We start from the raw sequence: 24,188 nt of genomic DNA on the forward strand, positions 1-24,188 counted from the left end.
AGCATATCAAGTGGGATGCCCACATTAAAAGCCTGGTAATAATAAGATGCACAAAGGATCTAAACACCCATCATTCTCCCTACCTACATGTGTTTTTGAAAATCTATAATAATTCATAATACCCTAACAACACACTAAATAACAAATTAAATTCCATCCAATACCAAGCACTAAAAATAATTACTAAGACACAGTATGGCACGGTCCCCTTACAACACACTACAAGCGAAATCCCCCTGGATCTACGCCGCGAACAATTAACTGTAAACTTCTGGGCCTGAACCTTATCAAACATAAGCCCAAAACACCAAGCGGTTGCCAGTAAACACCAGCCCTTAACCCTAATATCACATCATGTGCTGGGCTACATAACTAACCACAAACGAAACAAGCTAAAACTAAACACCGAACCCGAAGAGTTCAGCAACGAACACACCAATCACACCTTAGCTTGCATTACAAACTCTCTCCTATGCCCACTAAATGATACACAAACTGATGACTCTCTCTCTCTCACCGAGGCTGATCTACCCATTTGTGACCTGTATTTTTGTATCATTATCTATTGGGTACTAAAGCAGTGAGTAGTTCGTTTTCTATAGTGCTCAATTTTTGATAAACACATGCATCCCTTTTTTGAATTATGCATTCAAGTTAATAGAGGGTAGGGTATTTTTTATACTTAGTATTGATCAATCAGTCTGATACTGAGTACTGATTGATTAGAGTTTAGGATTATCTATTGTTATGATTGAATGTAAAACTCACCATTGTTGAGGTTAAAGAGAAAGCTGCACATGTATTTGTCATACACCTTCCCTCTTCTGTCAGCTTCGTCTTGTGATATTATCTGTGAAAATAATACTTACATGTACTGATATTCAAGTGAATGCCCTTCCTACAACACACAGCCTACTCTAGGATATAACCATTTAATGATGTAACTACACAGACGCCCCCATTCATCTAAACGATACACACAGCCAACTCAATGCTGTAACTGTACAGAAGTCCCTTCTCACAGTGGTAAATTCAATATTTTGACTGTGGGATACCGTCCAGCCATGGGATACATGCAGTGTGAGGTAGGATAAGTTTAAATTGTTTACATTAAATTGTGTATTTATATTTATATACATGTACTTGTATAGGTGATCCATTTGTGTGGGTGGTGACCATGCTGACGCTAGGATGTGTTCAGGTGAATTGTTTTTAGAAGCTGGAATTTTTTTGTTCAAGCTCAGTTCCACATAGGATCGAAAGAAGGAGAAATGCAAAGTGTGGGAAAGGACAATATTAAAATTTAGTAACATTGAAAATACCACTAATGCTTCCATTTTATGAAATCACCACGTCCACAGCAAAATTCCATGTATGTTTTGAAATAAAAATGTTGGATATTTCGGATGGAACTCAATTACAAAAACATTCCATTTGTGATGACAAGTGTTTGGGTTTTATCAACATGCTGCTTTTGGGATGCCTATTACATCACATATATTTGACACTCAGCTATGACACATACATCGCTGAATTTGACACACAAATTAGTGTCAAATGACATATTATCTCTGTCACTAATACAAGTGTCAAGGTTAAGGTCAAGGTAAAATAAATCACTTGGGAAAACAAATGTTGAGCTTTGAAAACCAAACTTGTTTTAAAATGTAAACAAAGCAAAATTGTGATTTTACATTGTGCAGCATTTTCTGAGCAATAAATGTAACTATTCGTAGCATATATATTTGTTCAAGTTTTTTGAGAATATACATGGGAAGTGTATCGAAGCAAGAATTGGGGACTTAAACAAAAACATGGTAATTCAAAAGAATATGTTTTTAAATCATAAAAAAACCATATGCCCCCCCGCCACACACACACATTAGTTTGTTATTACTGTAAACATGTATCAGTGCAGATTCTGATTAACGCATTTATGAAGCAGCATTACAGTTGATGCCACATTGACTCCTTATGGGAGATAAGACTATTGAACTAATAACAGCAGTTTGGATGATAGATTGTATTGTGCAAGTAGATGTATCCACAATGAACTATCAGTAGCTTTATGATTAGGAGAAAGACTAGTTAGGAAGAATTTACAAATTGTTTCAATGGAATCACAAGAAATAAAAAAAAAAAAAAAAATTAATATATTAAAGACAATAGTTGAGCATGTGGTCGCTGCACAGTTTCATGCTAAAATATTCACTAGTTTGAGAGTAATAGCTTTGGAAGTGAAGCCTTGAGTTGTTTGAGACTGGTTCCAAATGGTACCATTGAAATGTAACAAAATACAACGTTGAAAAATTTCAAAATAGCAAAAGGCACCAGTTAAATGGATCAGCAATGCAGGTATGCAATTTGCTGAAAAATGGTGAAAAAATTTCGAGTTATGGCCTGGAAACAAACCCAAACCACATTGGAGACTAAGGCAAAATTGTTCTCATGGAAATATAAGAAATTAAATTTACAGAAATTTCAAAATAGCAAAAGGCACCAGTAAAGCTGAAGTTTGTTTGTTTATTTGTTGCTTAACACATCACTCAGTAATATTCCAGCGTTCTGTAAATAATCAAATATGGACCAGAGAATCCAGTGATTGATATCATGAGCGACATGAATCCATGCAGTCATACCATGTAAATTCCATATTTTTGTTTGTGCAGTGATAACATATATTTTCTACATTTCCCCATGTTCTTAGCTTCACGACGTCCCCTGCCATAAATATATTTGCTCAATATCCACTTACGTATAAATATCACTTATTCTCCATAGTAATTCCCAGCTCACTTCCAACTCCCCTCAGGTTAAAAATACTCTGTATGATGTTACATTTAAGCTATCCCACAATGCACCATTTTATCCTCTGCTCATGCCCAGAACTACGGACATGACGTCACAATGTTTTCTTATATTAGCCCCAACAGCCTCGATATTGTTTACCTATTTCTGTCATTGTTTATACCAGCTGCAGCGATACCCTCCATCCATCCCCGTCTCCACCTTTGGGCTATTCAGTCTCATATATCTATTCATTGTAAGTGCTTCACAAGTCATGTTTTTCATTTATAGCCGCAGATATGTCTCTATTTATGTAGCAACCGAGGGGCTGGGCTTCACAAGTCACTCCATGCCCTGCATACTGCATATGCAGGCGTCACACTGTCCAGAAATTGACACCAGATGGACACACGATAAAGGAAATGTTCAAATTCGGCTCTGATCGTAAAAACATCAGGCCATTCGTGAGGGCATCTTAAGCCATCGTATGACTGCCGGTGGAGTGTCTCAGGCTCCGGCAGCAACTTCGTGAGCGGTGGCAAAATCTTTGGCATGCCAAAAAATTGCCGAAAGACCTTGTGAAGGTTCATTTTCGTTTTGAATTCGTGTGTCCATTTTGCCCTTCGTAAGGCCATCGTGAGGGCATCTTGTCAAATCATGTCATCTTCGTCTTTACTTTGTGTGATCATCGGTGCCATCGGGCATTTTTCGCCCAAGAAGACAATACGAAGGAAACAAGAAGCTGCCCGATTGTCTTAGGAAGGCAACACGACTACGTGAAGCCCTCGCAATGCCGTCGTGTAGCCATCGTGTTATAGTACGATGACATCGAGATGGGACCAGGGTGTCGGCGAAGACAGCCGAATTTGAGTATCTCAAGCGTTTCCCATGTGTCATGGTAACGTGGACATGTAAAAGGCCAGCCTCAGAGCGTCTTCATCAGTCAGTCCTGAGCAACTCTACAGAGCAGAGGCCTGTATAACTCCCAAAGCTTCAATCACAATTAATCACAATTCAGTTCCTCCAGTATGGCATACTTTGATGATGTGACAACCAGGAAAAAAAAGGCAACAGCATTTCTTCTTTTGATGCACCTCAGAGAACGTGATAAGCAACTCTTACAGGCCCAGCACCTCTTCTTACAAGTAAACATTGTCTCATTTCACTTTGTCATTTCTTGCTATTTGCACCGAGTCTGTGGTCTAGTGGTAGAGCGGAAGGTCCGGGGTTCGATCCCCGACCGCATCATACAAAAAGACGTTAAAATATGGTACTTGTTGTTTCCCTGTCTGGCGCTCGGCATTAAGGGGCTAAAACAAGGACTGGTCGGTTCGGACTCAGTATACTGCGTCTGAGTGGGGTATTCATGTTAAACTGTGGCATGGTATCTCAGTGAGCTAGCACTATAAATCGGCATCAGTCCAGACTAGTACAAGCAACCACACAAACACACACACGTACATGCACGTCGCTATATAAGTGCAATAATCTTGTACGCAACGTTAAACCCCATTTCACCTCACCTCTTGCTATTTGCCTTTCTAGCATTCGATAATGTCCTTATCTTGTTTTGCTTTTTATTTTCCAGGGCAGGGGCAAACCGAGGTCTATGTGAGTCAGGAAATGGCTGTCTGACAAAAGAAGAGAACGCTATGGCCACTATAGCTCTCTACTAAATGAGCTGAAGACAGAAGATGAGAAGGCCTTCTACAACTACACAAGACTTCCCAGAGGCCTCTACGATGAGGTGCTGCGAAGGGCAGAAGGCAGAATAGAGAAGAAGCACTCATGGTACAGAAAGTCTCTCCCTCCTGGTCTCAAGCTGTCCATCACTCTACGACACTTGGCCTGTGGTACATCCAAGCCTGGCCTACAACTTCAGAGTTGCTCCAAACACCATCTCCCTCATCATTAATGAAGTCTGCGATGCCATCAAGGCCGAGTTTGCTGCTGAGGTGATCCAGTGTCCTACTACAACTGAAGAGTGGATCGCCATTGCTGAGCAGTTTGAGAAGAGATGGCAATTTCCACACTGCTGTGGTGCTCTGGATGGCAAGCATGTGGCGGTCACCTGTCCTTGGAATACTGGCTCTGTGTACAGAAATTACAAGGGCTTCTTCTCCATTGTCCTCATGGCCCTGGTCGACACAGACTACAAGTTTCTATGGATTGATGTCGGCTCTGATTGTTCCAGCAGCGATGCCAGTATCTACAAGGGGTCAGAACTGAAAGAAGGCCTGAAGAGTCCGAACAACATATTCAATCTCCCTGAAGAGAAGTCTCTACCTGGTGATGACGTTCCTGTCCCATGCTACATAGTAGCACCCGTTTTCAATCAGAAACATGGAGCACCATGAGAGAATATTTAACTACAGACTCTCAAGAGCCAGGCGTGTAGTGGAGAATGCCTTTGACATTCTGGCACACAAGTTCCAAGTTTTGCTGAGGACCATGAACCAGAGGCCAGAGACATGCAGACAAATCATTACAACTTGTGTGATCCTTCACAATCTCATCAGACTGAGATATCCAGCCACCCAGAACAACCTGATGAACTTGGAGGACCAGAACCAGAATGTCATCCCAGGGGCATGGAGAAATGACAAAGTACTTTTGGTTGTTTACCATGAGAGGGCAAGGAATACTGGAACCCATGAGGGGAGGCAAATTAGAAGATACCTGCGCCACTACTTTACCTCAAAGGCTGGTTCAGTGCCATGGCAGGACAAGATGATCATGTAATTATTCCCACAAAGCAGTGACAGTAAAATGAATACAGAGACACTAACATTGTGATGATGAACAAATTATTTTCACATATTGCATTGTAGTTTAAAGCAAAATGTGTATGGAGTAATAAATTTTGTTTTTGAAATTTTGACTTATTAATAAAATAAAGGCCCAACATTTAGATAGTTTAAAAATCTCAAGTTTCCAAAATGTAAAGTCCCATACTACTTTAACATAGAAATTAAAATAAGTAAAGGATTTGTAAAGTTAGGATAACGGATCCCCAAAAAGAACAAAGTGACAATTTTCAATATATACAATCTCAAGTTTCTGTGTGATATTTGCCGCTGAGGTGGCTTAGAAGGAGTAGCCTGGCGAGGAGTAAATACGTAGCCCTGAGTAGAAGTGCTGGCTGGCCTTACTTGGACAAGGACTGACATCTTTCTTGGATTTCCTCCCCCTTCTCTCTCTGGTTGGAGACTCAGTGGTGTCTTCTTGGACATCTAAATCATCAGTTTCCTCTGCTTTCGTCTTCTGAGTTCTGTATTTAACAGCCCGCTTCTTCCCTTTGCCTCTCCCTGCCTTGGGTGGCATGTTAAAGTTGAATCAGCAATTGAATTTCCCACTGACCGACTGATATAGAAGATTTAATGTGCGCTTTCCGACTGTAGCGTATTTCGCACACCGGCGAATTTCCCACGGTCGGCCGAAGGTTTTATACTATTGGGAGGTCACGTGACGCCTTCATGACCTAGTTCGAACGCATCGTACTCTCAATACGACGTCGTGTAGCCATCGCATGGCCTTCGTGTGTCCTGCAGATATAAACTACTATAAAAATTATCATCTTCGTATTGCCTTCGTGTGTGGTTCGGGTGTCATCGTGTGACCTTCTGTAGGCATTGTACTTGCTTCGCCTGTTGATTGGTTGTTGACCAAATTCGTGGCCATCTTTGCGCGAAATTCAAAATCCCATATTCGTATGGCCATCTCGTGTTAATTTCGGGACAGTGTGACGCCTGCAATAGGAATGGCTTGTGGCCCCCAAAGTACCTTTCTTCCAAATTTACAGTCCAGGGCCGGCACGGTCTCAGGACTTGTTCATTACCTGCAGGGTAAGTAGCACTCATTCAGTCAGGTCAGCATGACCCTTACCTCTTCATTCATACCCACAGAGCTTTTCATTCATACCCACAGGGTATGTCTTTTTATGTAGCAACCGAGTAGCCCCTAATATATTGCCAATGTTATTAATAAATATTTTCATGAATCCTATTTTTTTTTTGTTACTACACAAATTGTCCTTTAATGGTCTAGACGATTTGGCCCAGAGTGGTACTATCTGGATTGAAAGAGACCAACATGAATCCATGTAGTCATACCATGTCCTTTACTGGTCTGGAGAATTTGGCCCGGAGTGGTACTATCTGGATTGACAGAACCCAACATGAATCCATGTAGTCATACCATGTCTTTTAATGCTCTAAATGCTACTGTCGAACTCATTTGACAGGCTCATAGTCGAAGGACACCCCCAAATGAAACTCGCTACAACTGTTTAACTAGTCGGCTTTGCATATACTTTAAGTTATGTATGGTATGCATAAATGCTCAGTTTGCAAAACATTAAAACTTTCCGTAGTTTCTTTAGCTAAAAAAGAGTTAAGAAAGTATCGACCAAATTTATCGGCACACAACTACCAGAAACGGCCGTTGTTGACTTTTGGCACTTCACGTTGAGCGGCATGCAGTCTGATATTTTCTTTATACGAACATAATTTTTTGTTTGTTTACAAAAGGAAAACACTAAAGTTCCTTAATTTCTAAAAATTAGCTAATTTCAATGTAATTAATTATTGACAAAAACAATCTGAATCGTAACATCATTGATGGGATGGAATTTGTATAGTCATGGCAACGGCGGTAAACAAACAACTCCACATGCATAGTGATCCCCTAAGCTTTAACAATACTTTTGTGCCATCTAACTTAATTTTCAAGAATTATTGACACGGATGTATAAATCTTTGTAAAAAAATAGCACATTTTTATAGAGTTTGCAAATGATTTGTTTGATACACTTTCAGACACATTGACATGCCGACCAACATCAGTGATACGTTTGGGCGTGGCCTAACTCACGATTTGTTGAGTTGAACAAAGGCAACAAACACTGCAAATGACAAATATTGGATGATACGCAGAATCTGAACTGATATACATTTGAGGTAAACCATTCAATAGCAAAATAATGCAGTTTTAAGAAAAATAATCAAAATACTTGAAATTTTAGCTATTATTTCTGGAACCGGAAGCATGTACCGCATGAGACACATCAAAGCAAAATATGCAAAAGTAGATAAGCTGTCATAAAAAAAATCCTGAAATAGATTAAATTCAAAAGAAAATATATAATTTACTATTTTTCGTCAACTGTTTACTTTTTATTGATCTGGATAGCAGTTTTCACTCCTATTTGTTTCATATCTATTTGTGATTGCCGCCGATGCGTGATATCAAATTTGTAAGTCTAAATCTGAAACCGTAAAGGATTCCATGCTCAATGATTTGAAAATTATTTTCTGAAAACGACGACAGCGGAGAGCGATATAACATATAGAAAATATTGTTGTTGGTCTGTCAATGCAAGAAGGACAATTTAGAATATTAGGGATTGTTTTAAAAACGTTTGCTCTCCCTCCCCAATCTTCAGAATGGATGAAAGTAGGTACACGTCAACTGGGTGAATGTAGGGCCAATGTGACTTTGTACCCAAGAAAACTAAACTAAACCTGTATGATTATATTTATTTTTTCATGTTTATTGCAAAACAATAAGCTAAACATTATGATAAAACATTTCATTTCATCAAGTTCATAATATGATGAACCTAAAAGTATGTGGTCCTTGAGAGAAGTCAGTCCACATTGGCAAAACTCAAACTGATTGACTTCTTTGAGAGGCATTTAGAAGTTGGAGTACAAAGTAAGGATAATATTTATGAATGAACACCAAAACGTTGCTCTGAATTGTAATAAAGAAGTTGCAGTTCATCCATAAATCTAGTAAAATACTAGATATTTTTTATATTTGTATACTTATCCTGCATTACTCCTTATATAATTAATGCATATTACTACTTGTTCTTGACAGAGAAAAGAGCTGCGTGAAGGTCTTTGCTAGAGGAAGTTGTTCCAACTAGCTGAGAGGCCAACCGATCACGCAGCTCCATGACCAAAGGAAGTGACGTCACAGATCCTCACATTACTCACATTAGTCCGAAACATCGGAAGGCATCGTGGGGAGATAGATCTGCGATGGGTGGGTGCAGTAATGCAGGATAAGTATACAAATATAAAAAATATCTAGGATTTTACTAGATTTTTTACTTATCCTGCATTACTCCTTAATGCATCTTTATCGGACGGAACCGGAGGTGGGCATACCTTCAGATGTGGACTTCATCGATATTTCAAGACTCTCTTCTCTAGCCAATACTTGGCTGTGTGGTTGGCTTTGGGTGACCACTCCATGTATGGGAACCTCCCATTCCCTCAGCCCGTCCTCAGCTGTGTGGTCGGCATCAGGTGACCACTCCATGTATGGGAGACTCTGTCTCCCTCAGCCCGCCCAGATCTCATGCAGGTTGTTGGAGCGTGGGGGGTCCAATCCTGAGGACTCGTAGGCCTGGAGGATGATGGCTCGTAGCCAGAGGACGATCGTGCCGTGGCTGACTTCGCTCTCGAGGTCCCGGTTAGTGGTATGAAGAAGCGTCGTCGTTGTCTACGGCGATCCTTGGATCGTCAAATGTAGCAACGAAGCGCTCTAACCAGACATAGACGGAGCTCTAGTTCATTTCCACGCCCATAATCGATGAAAGGGGGGGGCGGGGGGGGGGGATGAGGAATGATCTATCGGGCTGGCCTGGGACCTGATTCTTTGCAATGAAGTCCTGTGTGACGTCCAGGGCTGTAGCTCACTCAATGATACAGGCTGCTGTGGCGAGCGCCAGTAGGAAGACGGTCTTTTTCGTCGTTCAAATCCCAAGCTGGGGGATGGAACTTCGCCTATTGGTCTTCCAGCCTAATGAGCGGAGCAGTGCCTGGAGTTTCGGGATTTTTGTCAGGTGTTGATCTTTCGGAACTTCAAGGACGGAGTTGAGCGCCACAAGGTAGGTCATGATGGAACTGGGCGCAGTTGGAGCCTTCCTCTGTAGGTCAAGTCCTGCGCTGAGGTAAGGAGGCCCAGGAGGACTTGCCATTGGCGCAGAGTGCGTGGTAGGTGGAGAGCTGGAGTCAGGTGCACCTGCTGAGCTCCCATCGGTCTCTGGGTACAGAGAAGAGATCGAGGTCTGTCTGGAAGAGGCCCCCGATGAACTGAAGGTGCTTGGAGGGTGTCAACTCTGAGTTCCTAAGGTTGATCTTCCACCCTGGCTGGTGTAGGAGCCGCAGGGTGAAGTCCCTGTGGCGGAGTAGAGTGACAGTGTCCCGATGGACCAGTAGGCAGCCGTCTATGTACGCCTCAAACTGGATGTCCCAGCGATGGAGGTACGAGGCTATCGGCTTGGTAAGCCGTGTGAATAGCCACTGGGCCGAAGAAATTCCAAATGGGAGGACCGCCCATTGATAATGGACTCCCATGAAGATGAAGCGGAGATATTTCCGGTTGTCGGGATGTATAGGGACATGTAGGTAGGCGTCCTCGATATCCAGACTGATGAGTGCCTCCTGTGCCTGGATCAGGGATCGCAGTAGCCTGAGCATGGTCACCCTGAAATAAGGTGGACGCGCCAGGTTGCATTTGTTGAAAGCGGCGAGGTTGTGGATCATCCTGTGTTTGGCCCAGTCCTTCTAGGGACAAGGAAGACAAGTGAGTAGAAGCCCCCGGTGTTATGGCTGGGACGTGTACAACCTCTTTCTTGTCTAGCAGTGCTGTGATGTTCCGGCTCATTAGCTGGGGGGTATGTGTCCACTATGGGGGAAGACGTAAGTGGCGGGCCGTCCATAAGCATCAGCTTGTATCAGTATCGGATGATGTTGGTGACCTCTAGGCCGGGCGATGGAGCGATTGTCTCCAGTCTGTCTGCCAACCAGTCGGTGGCTTGGTCAAAACCCAGGTTGGATTCGCCAGGGGTGTCGTCATAGCAAGGGATGAAGGCGCCCTCCAAGGAGTCGGATCGATAGCCACTGGAGCATCTGTGAACTGGGGAGCGGCTCCTAGATCTATGACCCTGTCAATAAGATCTGCTGTCACTCCAACGTGAAGACGTACATGGGGAAGCCGAGTCCGCGGAGTGACAAGAGATAGAAGGTGTCTGTGAGGTTGGCCGACGCGGCGGAGGCAGAGGCGCGTCTGTATAGGCGCTGTGTAGATAGGCGCCAGCTGAAAGGAGGAGGCGTCTGCAGAGGTGCTATGGGAGGCGCTTGTAGAGGCGTCTGTAAAGGCACTGGCATCGACGGCTGTCTGGCCTGTAAGTACTGAATGTACTGGAGGAGAGAGGCGTCTATCGTGGGCATCTGTGGGAGACCGAGTGTCTGTCTGTGGGATAGTATAGGCGCTGTCTGGTATGTGAGCGCCACGCCGGGCGTCAAGGTGGTTGCCGCCATAAAGATAGACGTTGTTGTGGTTGTCAAAGTGCTTTGGGTGGAGACTGCGACCGTGGGGTCCGACATTAAGGTAGCAGTTGAGGTCGGGAGGTAGTCATCTGAGATGGCCGATCTCTGACATCATGCACCGGTGTTTCCTGGCATGCTGTGTTCTGCATTTTTTACACACACGGAGGTACTGACTGAAGGCCGTGGGTGAAAGCAGTAAACAGTCTTTGCATCGGTGACCCTGGAGGCATTGCGATGTACAATTATTAAGGCACATGGTCGGGGATCCCACGCCGACATATTACGCTGGCACTTTGAGCAGGAGGGCATGATATCTGCAATGAAGCAGTGTAAAATCACAATGCGTCCCCGCCAAATCATGTATGCTATAATTTGTTTATCCCACTGTGTGGGTCTATCAAACAAATATTACAACAAACGTAAGACAACATACAACAAAACAAACAATACTTGCGAGGATACGCCAATCGTGGGGTACCAAGCAAAAGAATATAAAACAAAAACCAGTTCACTAACTGCTGGCTACGTAAAATATTTAAGATGGCTACTTGGAACAACAAGACACCTGGCATTATGTTTTCTTTTGAGAAAACGCCAGTAAGTGTCTAATAACGTTATGCACATGTTTATCAAACATAGAATGTACAACATACAAAACGTAGGCACAACACAAAGACAAAAAACATTAACTCAAATAGCAAACATGTGAGGGTTTGAATCAGTTTATGCTACAACAAAAAACAGGTCTTCTCTCAGCAAGTGACAAAAGTAATGTAAGGATCCGTGACGTCATGTCCTTTGGTCAGGTGGGAGCTGCGTGATGGGTTGGCCTCTCAGCTAGTTGGAGCAACTTCTTCAAGCAAAGACCGTCACACAGCTCTTTTCTCAGTACAAGCAGTAATATGCATTAAGGAGTAATGCAGGATAAGTAAAAAATCTTAAAATTGATTGACTGTGATCGGAAAGTAACAAATTCTTTTCACTGAAGAAGAAGCCAGTATATTGTTAAACTGTAAGTTAATTGTAGTGTTTTGACACGAATGTTATAATAAATTAACTTTTTCATACAAAAAGTAATGGGTATCTTTGAAACTACAAAACTGTAATACAAAATTTTTCTGGGTACAAAAGCACATATCGGTTTGGGTACAAACTCTTAAGAGATTTTACGCACAAAAAATACATTTCAAATGGGATAAAAAAAAAGAATTCAGTGTAATTCCTTTTCACATCTTAAAACAAGTATTTATTTACGCAACCAAACTAGGTAGACGATCCATGTTTTGTTCTAAAAGTAGAAATAAAAATTTGAAATGTATGGACACCTCAGAAATAAAGTTATAATTCTATCTAACTTGTCAGATGGTTTGTCATTGGTCTATCTAAGAAAAATCCTTATGAAATTGCAAAAAAGATTTTTATGACCATGAAAATTTCAAGCACTAAACCTAAGATTATTCAAGGAAAGACAAATGTGGTTATTTTTATTGCAAATACTTTTGTTTTTGGCAATTCTTGTTTCATGATGGCCGGGGCACTTTTATACACACCAACCGAGGAACTTGTGACACACCAGTTGATGAAGTTGGATACTGTGATTGCATACAAGGGAAAAACAGGTTTGCAGCAGTACATGTATGCACAAAATAAACCACATAAGGTGACATAAAGTCAGGGTGTGTGGCTGACAGGGTAAAATACATCTGACAAAGGTAATCATGTATACAGGGACATTTCTTTTCAGTCCACGCAGAAGGCTGAGACACATAGCACATGATGAAGGTTCATACTCCAATGAATTCACACAAAGTGAAGGTCAATTCTTATAATTTTATATATATATCACTATTTGTACCGCAAAGGACGTAGACCTGATGAAGGATGTCAGATCCAAAGCTGGTGATGATCTGCATTTATTTTGAATTTTTGTACACACTCTATGAAGGTTCATACTCCAATGAATTCACACAAAGTGAAGGTCAATTCTTATAAAAAAAATTACATCAATATTTGTACCACAAAGGACGTAGACCTTGTTCCATACATCATTATATTTAGTGCGTGTTACTTCATGTTTACACTGACAGCCATACAACAACTAGTTGTATCGCAGAATAAAATAGTTCCTCAAAACGAGAGGCGACATGAGCTTACGTATGCTCAACGGGGACAATTTTTGTAGTTTCTGTCAACACAATGTACTCAAACAATAGCCTCATTAAATGAGAAAGGTCCGTTAAGAACTTCCTCGCTAAGTAGGTCACAGTGACAATACATTTACAAATCAAGTACAAGACGTCAAAATGGCCAACACGATAAACGTGAAGGGTGAAATTTTGGAAGTTGTTAATGAACCTGTGACGGTTACATGTTTTAGTCATCATTAATCAACTGGCCAATCAAAGAAAGGTGATTAAAGATGTGTCAAATAGACACTGCAGACTGTTACTGTCAGCCTTGTGTCGTTAATACACTTATGAACAACAATTTCGCAGTCATGTGACCGACCTCTCGACAATGGAAAACTCGTAAACTTCAAATTGAAAAATTGTATCACACTGACTGATAGACAAAAACCTGATGATCACATTTCATTATGGTTCATGTTCCTTTAGGGAACTGTCACCTAGTTATATTACCTTGGTACTGAATTAAATGAAATTAAACTGACATGGTCACTTGCAAACACCAATAATTGTGAAATGCTAAAATGATTTTACCTTATAAATTAGCCTCTACTCCAACTATATTGAAACGAACCAATATGCCACTCAACTTATTGTGAAAACAACTTTCTTTGTAGTAAAATAAATGCAATTAAACTCACACCATCACTTACAACAAAGTTTACATTAAAAATTAGCCTTGACTCCAATTTACTCACATTCTCTGGTTGGGAGGTGCAACTTATTGTGAAAACTTTATATGCTTTGAAGTTTTAAGTACCTTTACTCAATTTAACTCCATGTCAAGCTGAAACTGTACTTAAGAGGCCTAACATGGTGCTCCTCAGGTCACAATTATTCACAATGGCCTTTCGATGTGTTGCATGCGAGAAGAATGTCAGAACACAACATGCATGTGACAACTGTGACCATTGGACCCATCGTATATGTGGTATCAGACTTTCTGTAGCTCGTTATCGAGAAACTATCTGGACTGAAAGAGACTAAGATGATGAAAAGTTTGAAGGACAGTGAATAACTGTATATATGTCAATATCTGTAGATATCTGTGAATAACTGGAAAACAGGAAATGACAATACATCAAATAAAACGTAAATACTGTAAATCGTGACATTAATGTGTCTCCAAAAGAATGCAATCGCTAGGCCCTAGCCAAAAATGCGACTCAATATCAATGCAACACCCCCCTCCTCTCAAGCATCAGTGGATTTATATCTAAAGAAAATGTCCTCTGTCAGGTTGACAGGAGAAATCTCACCTTAATCCAACATTACATTAATGCAATCACACACCAAATGGCACTGCTTATTAGCGCTGAGTAGAGTACTCAGCTAAAACAATATGTGCACGCTGGGTCATGTCGGCCTTTGCCGCAGTCGCAAAGAACAAAGACACACCATGTTGCGTGGGTGGCGTCTGTCTGGACTTGAAGGTGTGATGACATAAGTGAGTGGAACTCTTGTCTTGACCCCAGCTGCGATAATTCACAGGATCAGCGTTAGAAATTGCCAAATTGCCTGTAGTCCTTGCCAAACCAGCCAATGGTTAAGGTATCATGCCATTTTTAAGGGTTTTGCTATTTATCATCATTATAAGGACTATTGGACTAAAATTGTTAGTTTCTACTGCTGAGGATGTAATAAGTGTTTGAATGACATTGTTTATATACTTGTTACAAGTGCTGCTCAATAAACAGTGATGTGGAATACATATTTGTTTGTTTTCAGCGTATGTCAAAGTTGGTATTTCTGCTATCCAAAATGTCTTATTGTTGATATAAATACGATGTTTAATAATGCGAACAAAGACCACTCGCATTTTTGGCATTTAATTCACGCTTGCATTAATTTCAAGATTTACAGTACATCAACTAACGTGTAAATATATCATATATACAACGACATATGCCAAATGCGGTGCCGTTTTCGCCCGAGAATTTGTTGCCATTTTGCTGAGGTGCCATTTTAGCCTGTACCCAAATAGTTGCTTTTTCACATAGATCGTCAACTTTCGCCAGGGCATATATAAGGCAATGTAAGCTTTGTTGATAAATGTTTCCTGCAAAATTTATAACATGACACGTTAGATTAACCTGATTGTTCGTATTTCTGCAACTGACATAATGACCTCGAAAGTTTTTTTTCTTCTGCTTAACGTTTAGAAATGGTCCATAATTTATCATCGCCCTGTTATTTACCAATCAAAAACATCAAATTTATACTCAGTTTAAATTAAGATTTTGGAGATATGATTATTGAAATCAGTTTGCACAAATATTACAATTTACAAAGGTTCCAAACATGAAACGTAAACCACCTTCAATAATGAAATTCAGGCAAGTTCACGAAAATTTACAAATTTTGTGTTTGTTTTGGTCTTATCCTTGGTAAGACTGAAAACATCAGGATTTTTTTACATAGTAATGTGTAGTTTTCTATCATTAATGTGACAGGATCAGATAGTTGTATATATTTTCAGAGTTTTATTAGTTTAGATTGTTATTTAATATTCAGTCAAGTATGTTTTAAACATTATATACTTCACACTTCAGCTCTCCTAATTCTCTGTTTCAGCTTACTGCACGAGTACTTTGCCACAGCCTCAATCACCTAATAAGGTGTCACACAATAGCCTGCCCAAGCACGCCCCTCACAGCCCCTTTGTGTTTAACTTTCTAGCTTACTGTCTCAAGTTTAAAGGGTTTAGTTTTTACTACAGTTTATATCACATTTGATAGTACTGTCGAACACACGTATAGCATTGGACGTTGTGGAGTTCACAATTTGGACTAATTGTTGTGTTTGATTTATGGACTTTGGAATTCACTTCTAAAGGTTGGTATTTCCATGATATTTTATTGTTTGTACGTATTCCTAGGATTTGTAGGTATATTGTGTTTATGCTGGTGATAATTTGGCTGTTTTTGTCATGTTGTAAATATTAGCTAGATCATGGTAATTAGTTGTATTTCTGTATGCATTACAAGTGTTATTATTTACGTAAGGTAAAAAATAGGCCTAAAATACTATTTAACTAAATCTTCAATCTCTGTGAAGCTGATGTATGAACGTATGAAGTATGAAAGTATGAATGTGAAACATATGTGTTGCTAGGTTACATATTGGTATTTATGAATGTGTAATATATGAATGTGTAATGTAGGAATGTATGATGCATGAATGAATCAGGGTTTTACTATTATATTTTAGAAATGTTTTAAGTTACTCTGCAATAACACTATGCATCGGTTTGTAGTAATATTGCTGCTATCAGATTGGTCTGCACAGTGTGTATATATATTCATTTATTTGTGGTGCAGATGTAGCTGTATTACTCGAGCAGAGGTCTGTGTCTGGACTGATGAACCCAGGTCCACACACTTGGTGGGTTTACTAGGTTTTATATATATTTCTCATATATTGTATGTATACATGATAGTAAATGTATCATGTCACGTTTATGTTACTCTATTTATATGATATGCATATATAAGTATATATGCGGGTTAAGTATGTTTATGACATAGGATTAATTAAGTCTTGATAAGATGTAAGTTTAACAATTAGTAGTTATAGCATTTTGTATATATCATCTAATGAAATATTTGATGTCAGCATATATTTATATTTTGTGTAATGAATGTTTTACAATTGTTTCAGGGTTTAAGAAATTTATCAGTAATAAACTTGGCTGTAACTGCAAACAACACCTGCGTCTGTCCTTCATGTCATGAAGCAGTTCCGGTTTCATTAATAAATGTGCCAAATATTTCTTCAATTGGACCTTGTTTAATGAAGCACCGACTGTTGAAATTGTCCACCCTCTTTACCACACCTTATGCTAAACCAATTCAGCAGGCTAACTGTTAATGGTCAGGACAATTTGGCCTGGAATGATACTATCTCGATTGACAGAACCCAACATGAATCCATGTAGTCATACCATGTCCTTTAATGGTCGGGACAATTTGGCCCGGAGTGGTACTATCTGGATTGAAAGAACCCAACATGAATCCATGTAGTCATACCATGTCCTTTAATGGTCGGGACAATTTGGCCCGGAGTGGTACTATCTGGATTGAAAGAGACCAACATGAATCCATGTAGTCATACCATGTCCTTTAATGGTCGGGACAATTTGGCCCGGAGTGGTACTATCTGGATTGAAAGAGACCGACATGAATCCATGTAGTCATACCGTGTCCTTTAACCTTTAGCCTGCTGAATTATTTTCACACTTCTTACCCCTGACTGCTGGATTAATTTTAGCATAAGGCGCTCTAAAGAGGGTGGGTGATATCAAACAGTCAGTGCCTCATTAAACAAGGGCCAACTGAAGAAATATTTGGCACATTTATTCCTGATAGAAAACTACACAATACTATATAAAAATATCCCGATGTTTTCAGTCATACCAAGGTTAAGACCAAAGTGAACCCAAAATTTGTAAATTTTCTTGAACTTACCTGAATTGCGTTATTGAAGGTGGTTTGCATTTCATGCTAGGAACCTTTTAATATCGTAACATTTGTGCAAATTGATTTCAATAATCATATCTCCGATATCTTAATTTTAATTGAGTAAAAATTCGGGTTTTATAATCGGCATATATCAGCGAATTTATTATCTACACGTTAAACAGAAAAATAACTTGATTTTCAAAGTCATCATGTCGGTTGCAGAAATATGAATATTCGGGTTAATCTGACGTGTCATGTTATAAAATTTGCAGGAAACAATTAATGACTTAAAAATATTCACTAATCCTAAGTTCAAGCGTTTTGGTTGAATATTTACGTTCTACAAAAATAAACACCCCGTGTAATGATGCTAGCAGACGTCCGAAAATCAAACATAGCGCGCTTCGCCCGACCTCCGCATAACTTATTGCTATTTTAATATCAACAAAGTTTACATTGCCTTTATAAATATAACTTGGCGAAAGTTGACGATCTTCTCAATTGAAGAATGTTTGATTCGTCATATTCCGATTAATATGATGAGAGAAAAACGAAAATAAAGATCGTGAATTCTGACAGCACTATTTCAATAAGTGCAAAGGTCTCCGGATGTGATGACACAGACAGGGGTAGTCTGCTGATAATCTTTCGAAACAAAACAATTACAATAAATTTTGAAATAGTTCGCCTATCACATACAGCAAAAACATAAGTCGATACACAGTATCAGTAATCACCACTAATATGAAATAAAAATGTGACTTTGACGATATAATTCGCGTATTAGTTAATCCGTTTGACCTTGCATGCTCCCGTGACCCGGAAACGGTAGACGATAAATCAACATACCACATACAAGTTTCTCGGTATCTTTTATTTGAACTTCTGTTGATGAATCACCATTAAATGTTACGGTGAATATAAATGGGACATGATTCATATTTCTGCGATGTACACGCTGATAAGTTTCACTACAACAAGTGTATCCCACGTAATACGTCTGTGGATATCGTCGATCAGCAAGATCACCCTCAACAACAGGTGCGCGAAAATGGGCTTGACAAAACGTTTTTCAAAATAACATCCCCCGTTGCTGAATATGATAGGGTATATATATAAGCAATAAAATGCTACATACATATTTTCGGTGTTAGTTCCACATTACATTTAGGATATCTTTCCTTTCGGGAATACATTCATAGATTCTAGCATGATTTTAGAACAGTTTCACGAAGGATTTCTAAATTTATTAAAAAAATATGAAGACCACCATCATTGCGAATTGATGATAGATTTGTAATTGTTTAATTATTTACAGCTGTTTACAGGTTTTAAAATTTTAAGTTATATTTAATAGTTATTTTTTTCCACAATGGTGTGTGGGGACAGTAAATACTGGTCTTTGCATCAGCACAGTGTAACTGATCAAACTTCACATGGTGGCACATGAGCTGGTAAGTTTGCCATATGTTCCTTAGAAAATGCTATCTCAGTCTTCTGGTTGGAATGAAAAGAAACATGCCTGTGTACATGTTAACCCTTGCCAGATGTATTTTTTCCAGTCAGCCAATCCATTACTTTTGTTCACCTTATGTGGTCTATTTTATACATACAGGTACGGCTTCCAACCTGTTTTTCCTTTGTATGCAATCACAGTATCACAACTTCCTCTGCTGGTGTGTATAAAAGTTCCCCTGTCATCATGAAAAAAGAATTATAAAGGAAAGTCATATTTTCATTCAAAAACATATCTGTCTTTCCTTGAATACTCTTTGTCAAAGTGCCAGAAATGTCAGTGTCATGAAAATCTTTTTTTAATTTTTTTTATAAGGACTTTTCTTAGATAGACCTAGATCTAAGTCAAACCATGTGACAAGTTAGGTAGAATATTAACCTTATAAGCCCTCATTTCTGAGGTGTCCATATTTTTCACATTTTTAGGACAAAACGTGATCCGTGTAGATCTGCCTGTTTTGTTATGTAAAACAAATTCTTGTCTTAAAAAATGAGAAAAGGAATCATTCAGATGAATTTTTTTTATCCCATTGATTCACGAAAATCAGTTGAAATGTACAGTGGTGACTTTTGTACCCAAAATTTCTAGTAATTTGTTACCCAAATGGGTATGTGATTTTGTAGATCTACCTAGAATTACTTCAAAGATATACATTAATTTGGTGTCCTTAACTTAACATAATATCACTTTCCTATCAAAACAAATCATTCTAACTTAGGTTTCACCAACTTAACTGGCCTCTTCTTCAGTGATTAGACGTCAATTTTCTCTCAAAACTAAACAATCAATTTCAAGGATCAGTCATAATCATATTTGGAACTTGATGAAATATTTTATTATGTGTTCTGTTCATCTACATGAAAACATAAATATAATTATAGATCTATTGTCTTATTTTCTTAGGTAAAATTCACTAAGTATTTTGGGTACAAGTTAATTTGTTTTGGCTACAAAATCACATATATAGGAGCCTAGAATCTATATATATTTACACTACCTCGTTGTGTACCAAAATTTTATCGGTTCAGAGAACGGGAGGTTCTCAGAAAGTTTTCAACAACATCTTTAATATTTAAATTGTTCTTTTTGTAATGTAAGATCTAGACCAATAACAATATTATGTTGTTATTATTATGGCATATCAATACGTTATGTCGCTCTCCGTTACGTTCGTTTTCAGAAAATATTTTAAAATTAAAATCATCGAGCGTGAAATCCATTACGGTTTCGGATTTAGACTTACACATTTGATGGCGACAATCACAAAGAAATATGAAACAAATAGGAGCGAAGACTGCTCTCCAGATCAATAAACAGTAAATAGTTGACGAAAAATAGTAAATTATGTATTTCTTTTGAATTTGAATCTATCTCAGAATTTCTTTATGATAGCTTACCAACTTTTGCATATTTTGTTTCCATGTGTCACATGTGGTACGTGCTTCCGGTTTCAGATATGATAGCTAAAATTTCAAATTTCAAATTGCTATTGAATGGTTTACCTGAATGTATATCAGTTCAGATTTTGCGTATCATCCAATATTTGTCATTTTCGCAGTCTTTGTTGACTTTGTTCAACTCAACAAATTGCGAGTTAGGCCACGCCCAAACGTATCACTGACATTTGTCGGCATGTCAATGTGTCCGAAAGTTTATCAAACGAAATCATTTGCAAACTCTATAAAAATGAATTTCTTTTTACAAAGATTTATACATACGTGTCAATAATTCTAGAAAATTAAGTTAGATGTAACAAAATGATTGTAATAGTCTAACAGGATAACTATGCATGTGGAGTTGTTTGTTTACCGCCATTGCCATGATCGTACCAGTTCCATCCAATCGATGATGTTACGATTCAGATTGTTTTTGTTTACAACTAGTAACACTGAAAGTTGCTAATTTTTAGAAATAAAGGAACATGAGTGTTTTCCTTTCGTCAGCAAACAAAAATTTATGATTGAATAGGAAAAATGATGAAATTATAAAGAAAATATCGGACTGCATGTCGCTCAACATGAAGTGCCAAAAGTCAACAATGGCCATTTCTGGTAGTTGTGTGCCGAGAAGTTTGGCTGAAACTTTTTTAACTCGCGATATTTTCTTTTGGAGGTAAATAAATGACTGAACGTTATGATATTGAGAAAGCTGAGCATTTATGCATGTCATACGTACCGGTAATTTAAATGTTACGCAAAGCCTTCTTGGTAAATAGATATGGCGAGTTTTATTTTGGGGTGTCGTTATGCTATTCGCCTGTCAAATGGGTTCGACATTAGATGCAAGGGAAGTGACACCTCAATCGAATGGGTTCGACGTTAGCGTGCAGAGCTTTAATGGTTAATGGTTAATGGTCAGGACAATTTGGCCTGGAATGATACTATCTGGATTGAAAGAGACCGACATGAATCCATGTAGTCATACCATGTCCTTTAATGGTCTGGAGAATTTGGCCATGAGTGGTACTATCTGGATTGAAAGTTTTGACTGTAGTCTTATCTTTAAAAAGAGAGTCACAATAAATAAAACAACCTCACCTCTCCACAGTACTCGGATATAAATTCATTCTTTTCTGCTGGTACCTTCAGGAATATTCCCCATCCAGCAACGTCTGAAGGAGCTAGCAGCAAGTGCTGAAAAAGTGAATAAGTGCGTAAAGAGGACATAAAGCACTATGACTCAGACAACAATACATTGTATACAGCATTGTATAACAAGTATGTGACGAGTAGCATGGTGTTTACATGCAAAAATAGTGCCACAGCACTGTAGCTCACTTAGATACATAGTCAACAAAGACAGACACTTAAAGGGCCAGTGCGTCAACAGTTCTGAAGCATATGTTGCAAACATTAGCTGATAACCCCTGAGCTAATTCCGATAGCCGTATTCCGTGAGAGACGTTTCGGCTCCAGTGACCACTACGTAGATGTAGGCTTATCACATGATCAGGTTTTTCATTTGTTTGTAAACAATCGCACTTATTATGAAATAAGAACATATGGGCCTAATGCAAGGCTTTCGGTGTGCTTAACGTATTGTTTTGCATAAATATATAGATATGCTACTGCAACTATGACAGTGAGGTGTATGACAATTAGGAGATAAACATACTGTGTTTTCAATGTAGACCTTGGTTACCTGTAGATTGAACGCTCATTGTGACGCTAAAGATATGACGTCACAGTCGTATATAGAAAAGCGCCAAAATTTCAAGCTCTCTGTTGTCTCCAAAACGTAAATACATTCCCTTTGTTGATTTCTGTCGTGTTTTTCTGCACGAAATGTATTGTCACACATCCTTTGAATATTGTAGTAACCGCATCTGTGCATTTTGTAACCGGTAATTGTAGATATAGTTATTCAAATATGCCTACCGACAATGACAGAAAATAGTACTATTCTATGAATATTAGCTTCCACGGTGATGCGGCGGTCAAACCAGCTGTTTCAATCAGAGGGGGTTTATTGTGATTCAATAGCCTCTGATTGACCAATCAGAATCGAGTAAATTCCAAATTCATGGTAGAATAAAGCTTTACACACCAAAGTAACCATAAGGCTAGCTCTCTGTAAGGTTTCGATGACAGCAGGTGGAGCCATACAACCAATGTAAACAAGAGGACAAGTCGTCGATATTCCTCGCAATGGCAAAAACTTGTCGTAGATAAATATATGAAACCTTTTGCAATGTAAACTCAAAATACATGTATATTTGTTTAAAAAATCCCCAAATATCAAAAGGAACCGGTTCACCACTGGTGCTATCTATGCACAAAGTTTTCTGAAGTAGAGCACAACCACCAATTTCAGTTGAAGTCATAGTTGTTGCCATGGAAACTCATAAAATTAACTATTAGAGGGCACCAGGTCACCACTAAACCTATCTATACAACAAGTTTGGTGAAGAAATATTGTACGTTTTTCAAGATCTGTTTCAGAAACGAGATCATGCACCTATACAGTGATGGAAGGATAGTGTCCATTTATATAAACCCCTGCAAAACATGTTGCTGGGGATAAACAAAGTATAAATATGCAAATGGAAAGAGTTTTTTCACATTTTAGGATATTTTCTTAATTACAGCTAAACAAATGAAAACATATGCAAGATCTTGAACAGACTGTGCGATACAGTCAAGTCCCGTTAATCCGACATCGATGGTTGCATATGATTGTGTCGGATTAACGAGTATGTCGGATAAACGAAATTTAGTAGTATCAACGTTCGTGATCGAAAATCGGATAACTACACGATAGATAAGGATTCAAACACGTTATTAAAAATATAAAATATATATTCATATTGTTATGTTAAATTATTGGCGGAATATGTTTTCTAATCATTCAACCTCTAAAGTTTAACACAAAACAACTGTTTCGGACTGTTTGACAGATTCCAAATACTTTAAAAAGCATAGTCTGGAATGGAAGTCGCAATTTTGAAACTGGTACCCAAAGCTTAAGAAAGCTGCTTTCTAAGTGGCAAACGTCGACTTCCTGTTGGTCATTTCATTGGTAGGTCATAGTCCCGGAAGGTTGTTCTGATGTGACTTGTAATGGGATGTCCTCGTCGATAGCGAGAATTTGTATCTGATTTTAATAAGATTGAGGTAATCTAAGCATGTGAATTATCCTGCTTTCTTTATTTAAAGCATTAATTGTTTATTGATAAGCAAGTTTAACGCTGCAGCTTTGTAATATGCAGCTACCAGCCGACTCGCCTCGCATCAAAACACTGGCTGTGTACTCGCGGGCAGATGACCACGGAGTACGCTGATCACTGTCGGATTAACGAGACTGATTTCGGTATTTCGTTGCAAATTAGGTGTGTCGGAGTCGGAGTCGGAGTGCGAGACTGTCGGATTAATTGGTCTAAATAGCACTTATTTAA

The 24,188-nt window shown here is 38.9% G+C and overlaps 1 protein-coding gene across 2 annotated transcripts in view; it reads right to left on the reverse strand.

Annotated features, from left to right (window-relative positions):
- Positions 1-24,188, reverse strand: part of LOC139463736 (histone-lysine N-methyltransferase EZH2-like) — a 177,779-nt gene that overhangs the window by 15,996 nt on the left and 137,595 nt on the right. For both annotated transcript variants that reach the window (XM_071244986.1, XM_071244987.1), the window contains exons 15-16: positions 21,832-21,927; positions 769-850 (exon numbers count right to left, since the gene is read on the reverse strand). In XM_071244986.1, the coding sequence (XP_071101087.1) occupies positions 769-850; positions 21,832-21,927 (178 nt within the window). The remainder of the gene's footprint in view (positions 1-768; positions 851-21,831; positions 21,928-24,188) is intronic.

The sequence above is a fragment of the Haliotis cracherodii genome, unplaced genomic scaffold, assembly GCF_022045235.1.
Source record: "Haliotis cracherodii isolate W230 unplaced genomic scaffold, xgHalCrac1.p SCAF_16, whole genome shotgun sequence".
Lineage (NCBI taxonomy): Eukaryota > Metazoa > Mollusca > Gastropoda > Lepetellida > Haliotidae > Haliotis > Haliotis cracherodii.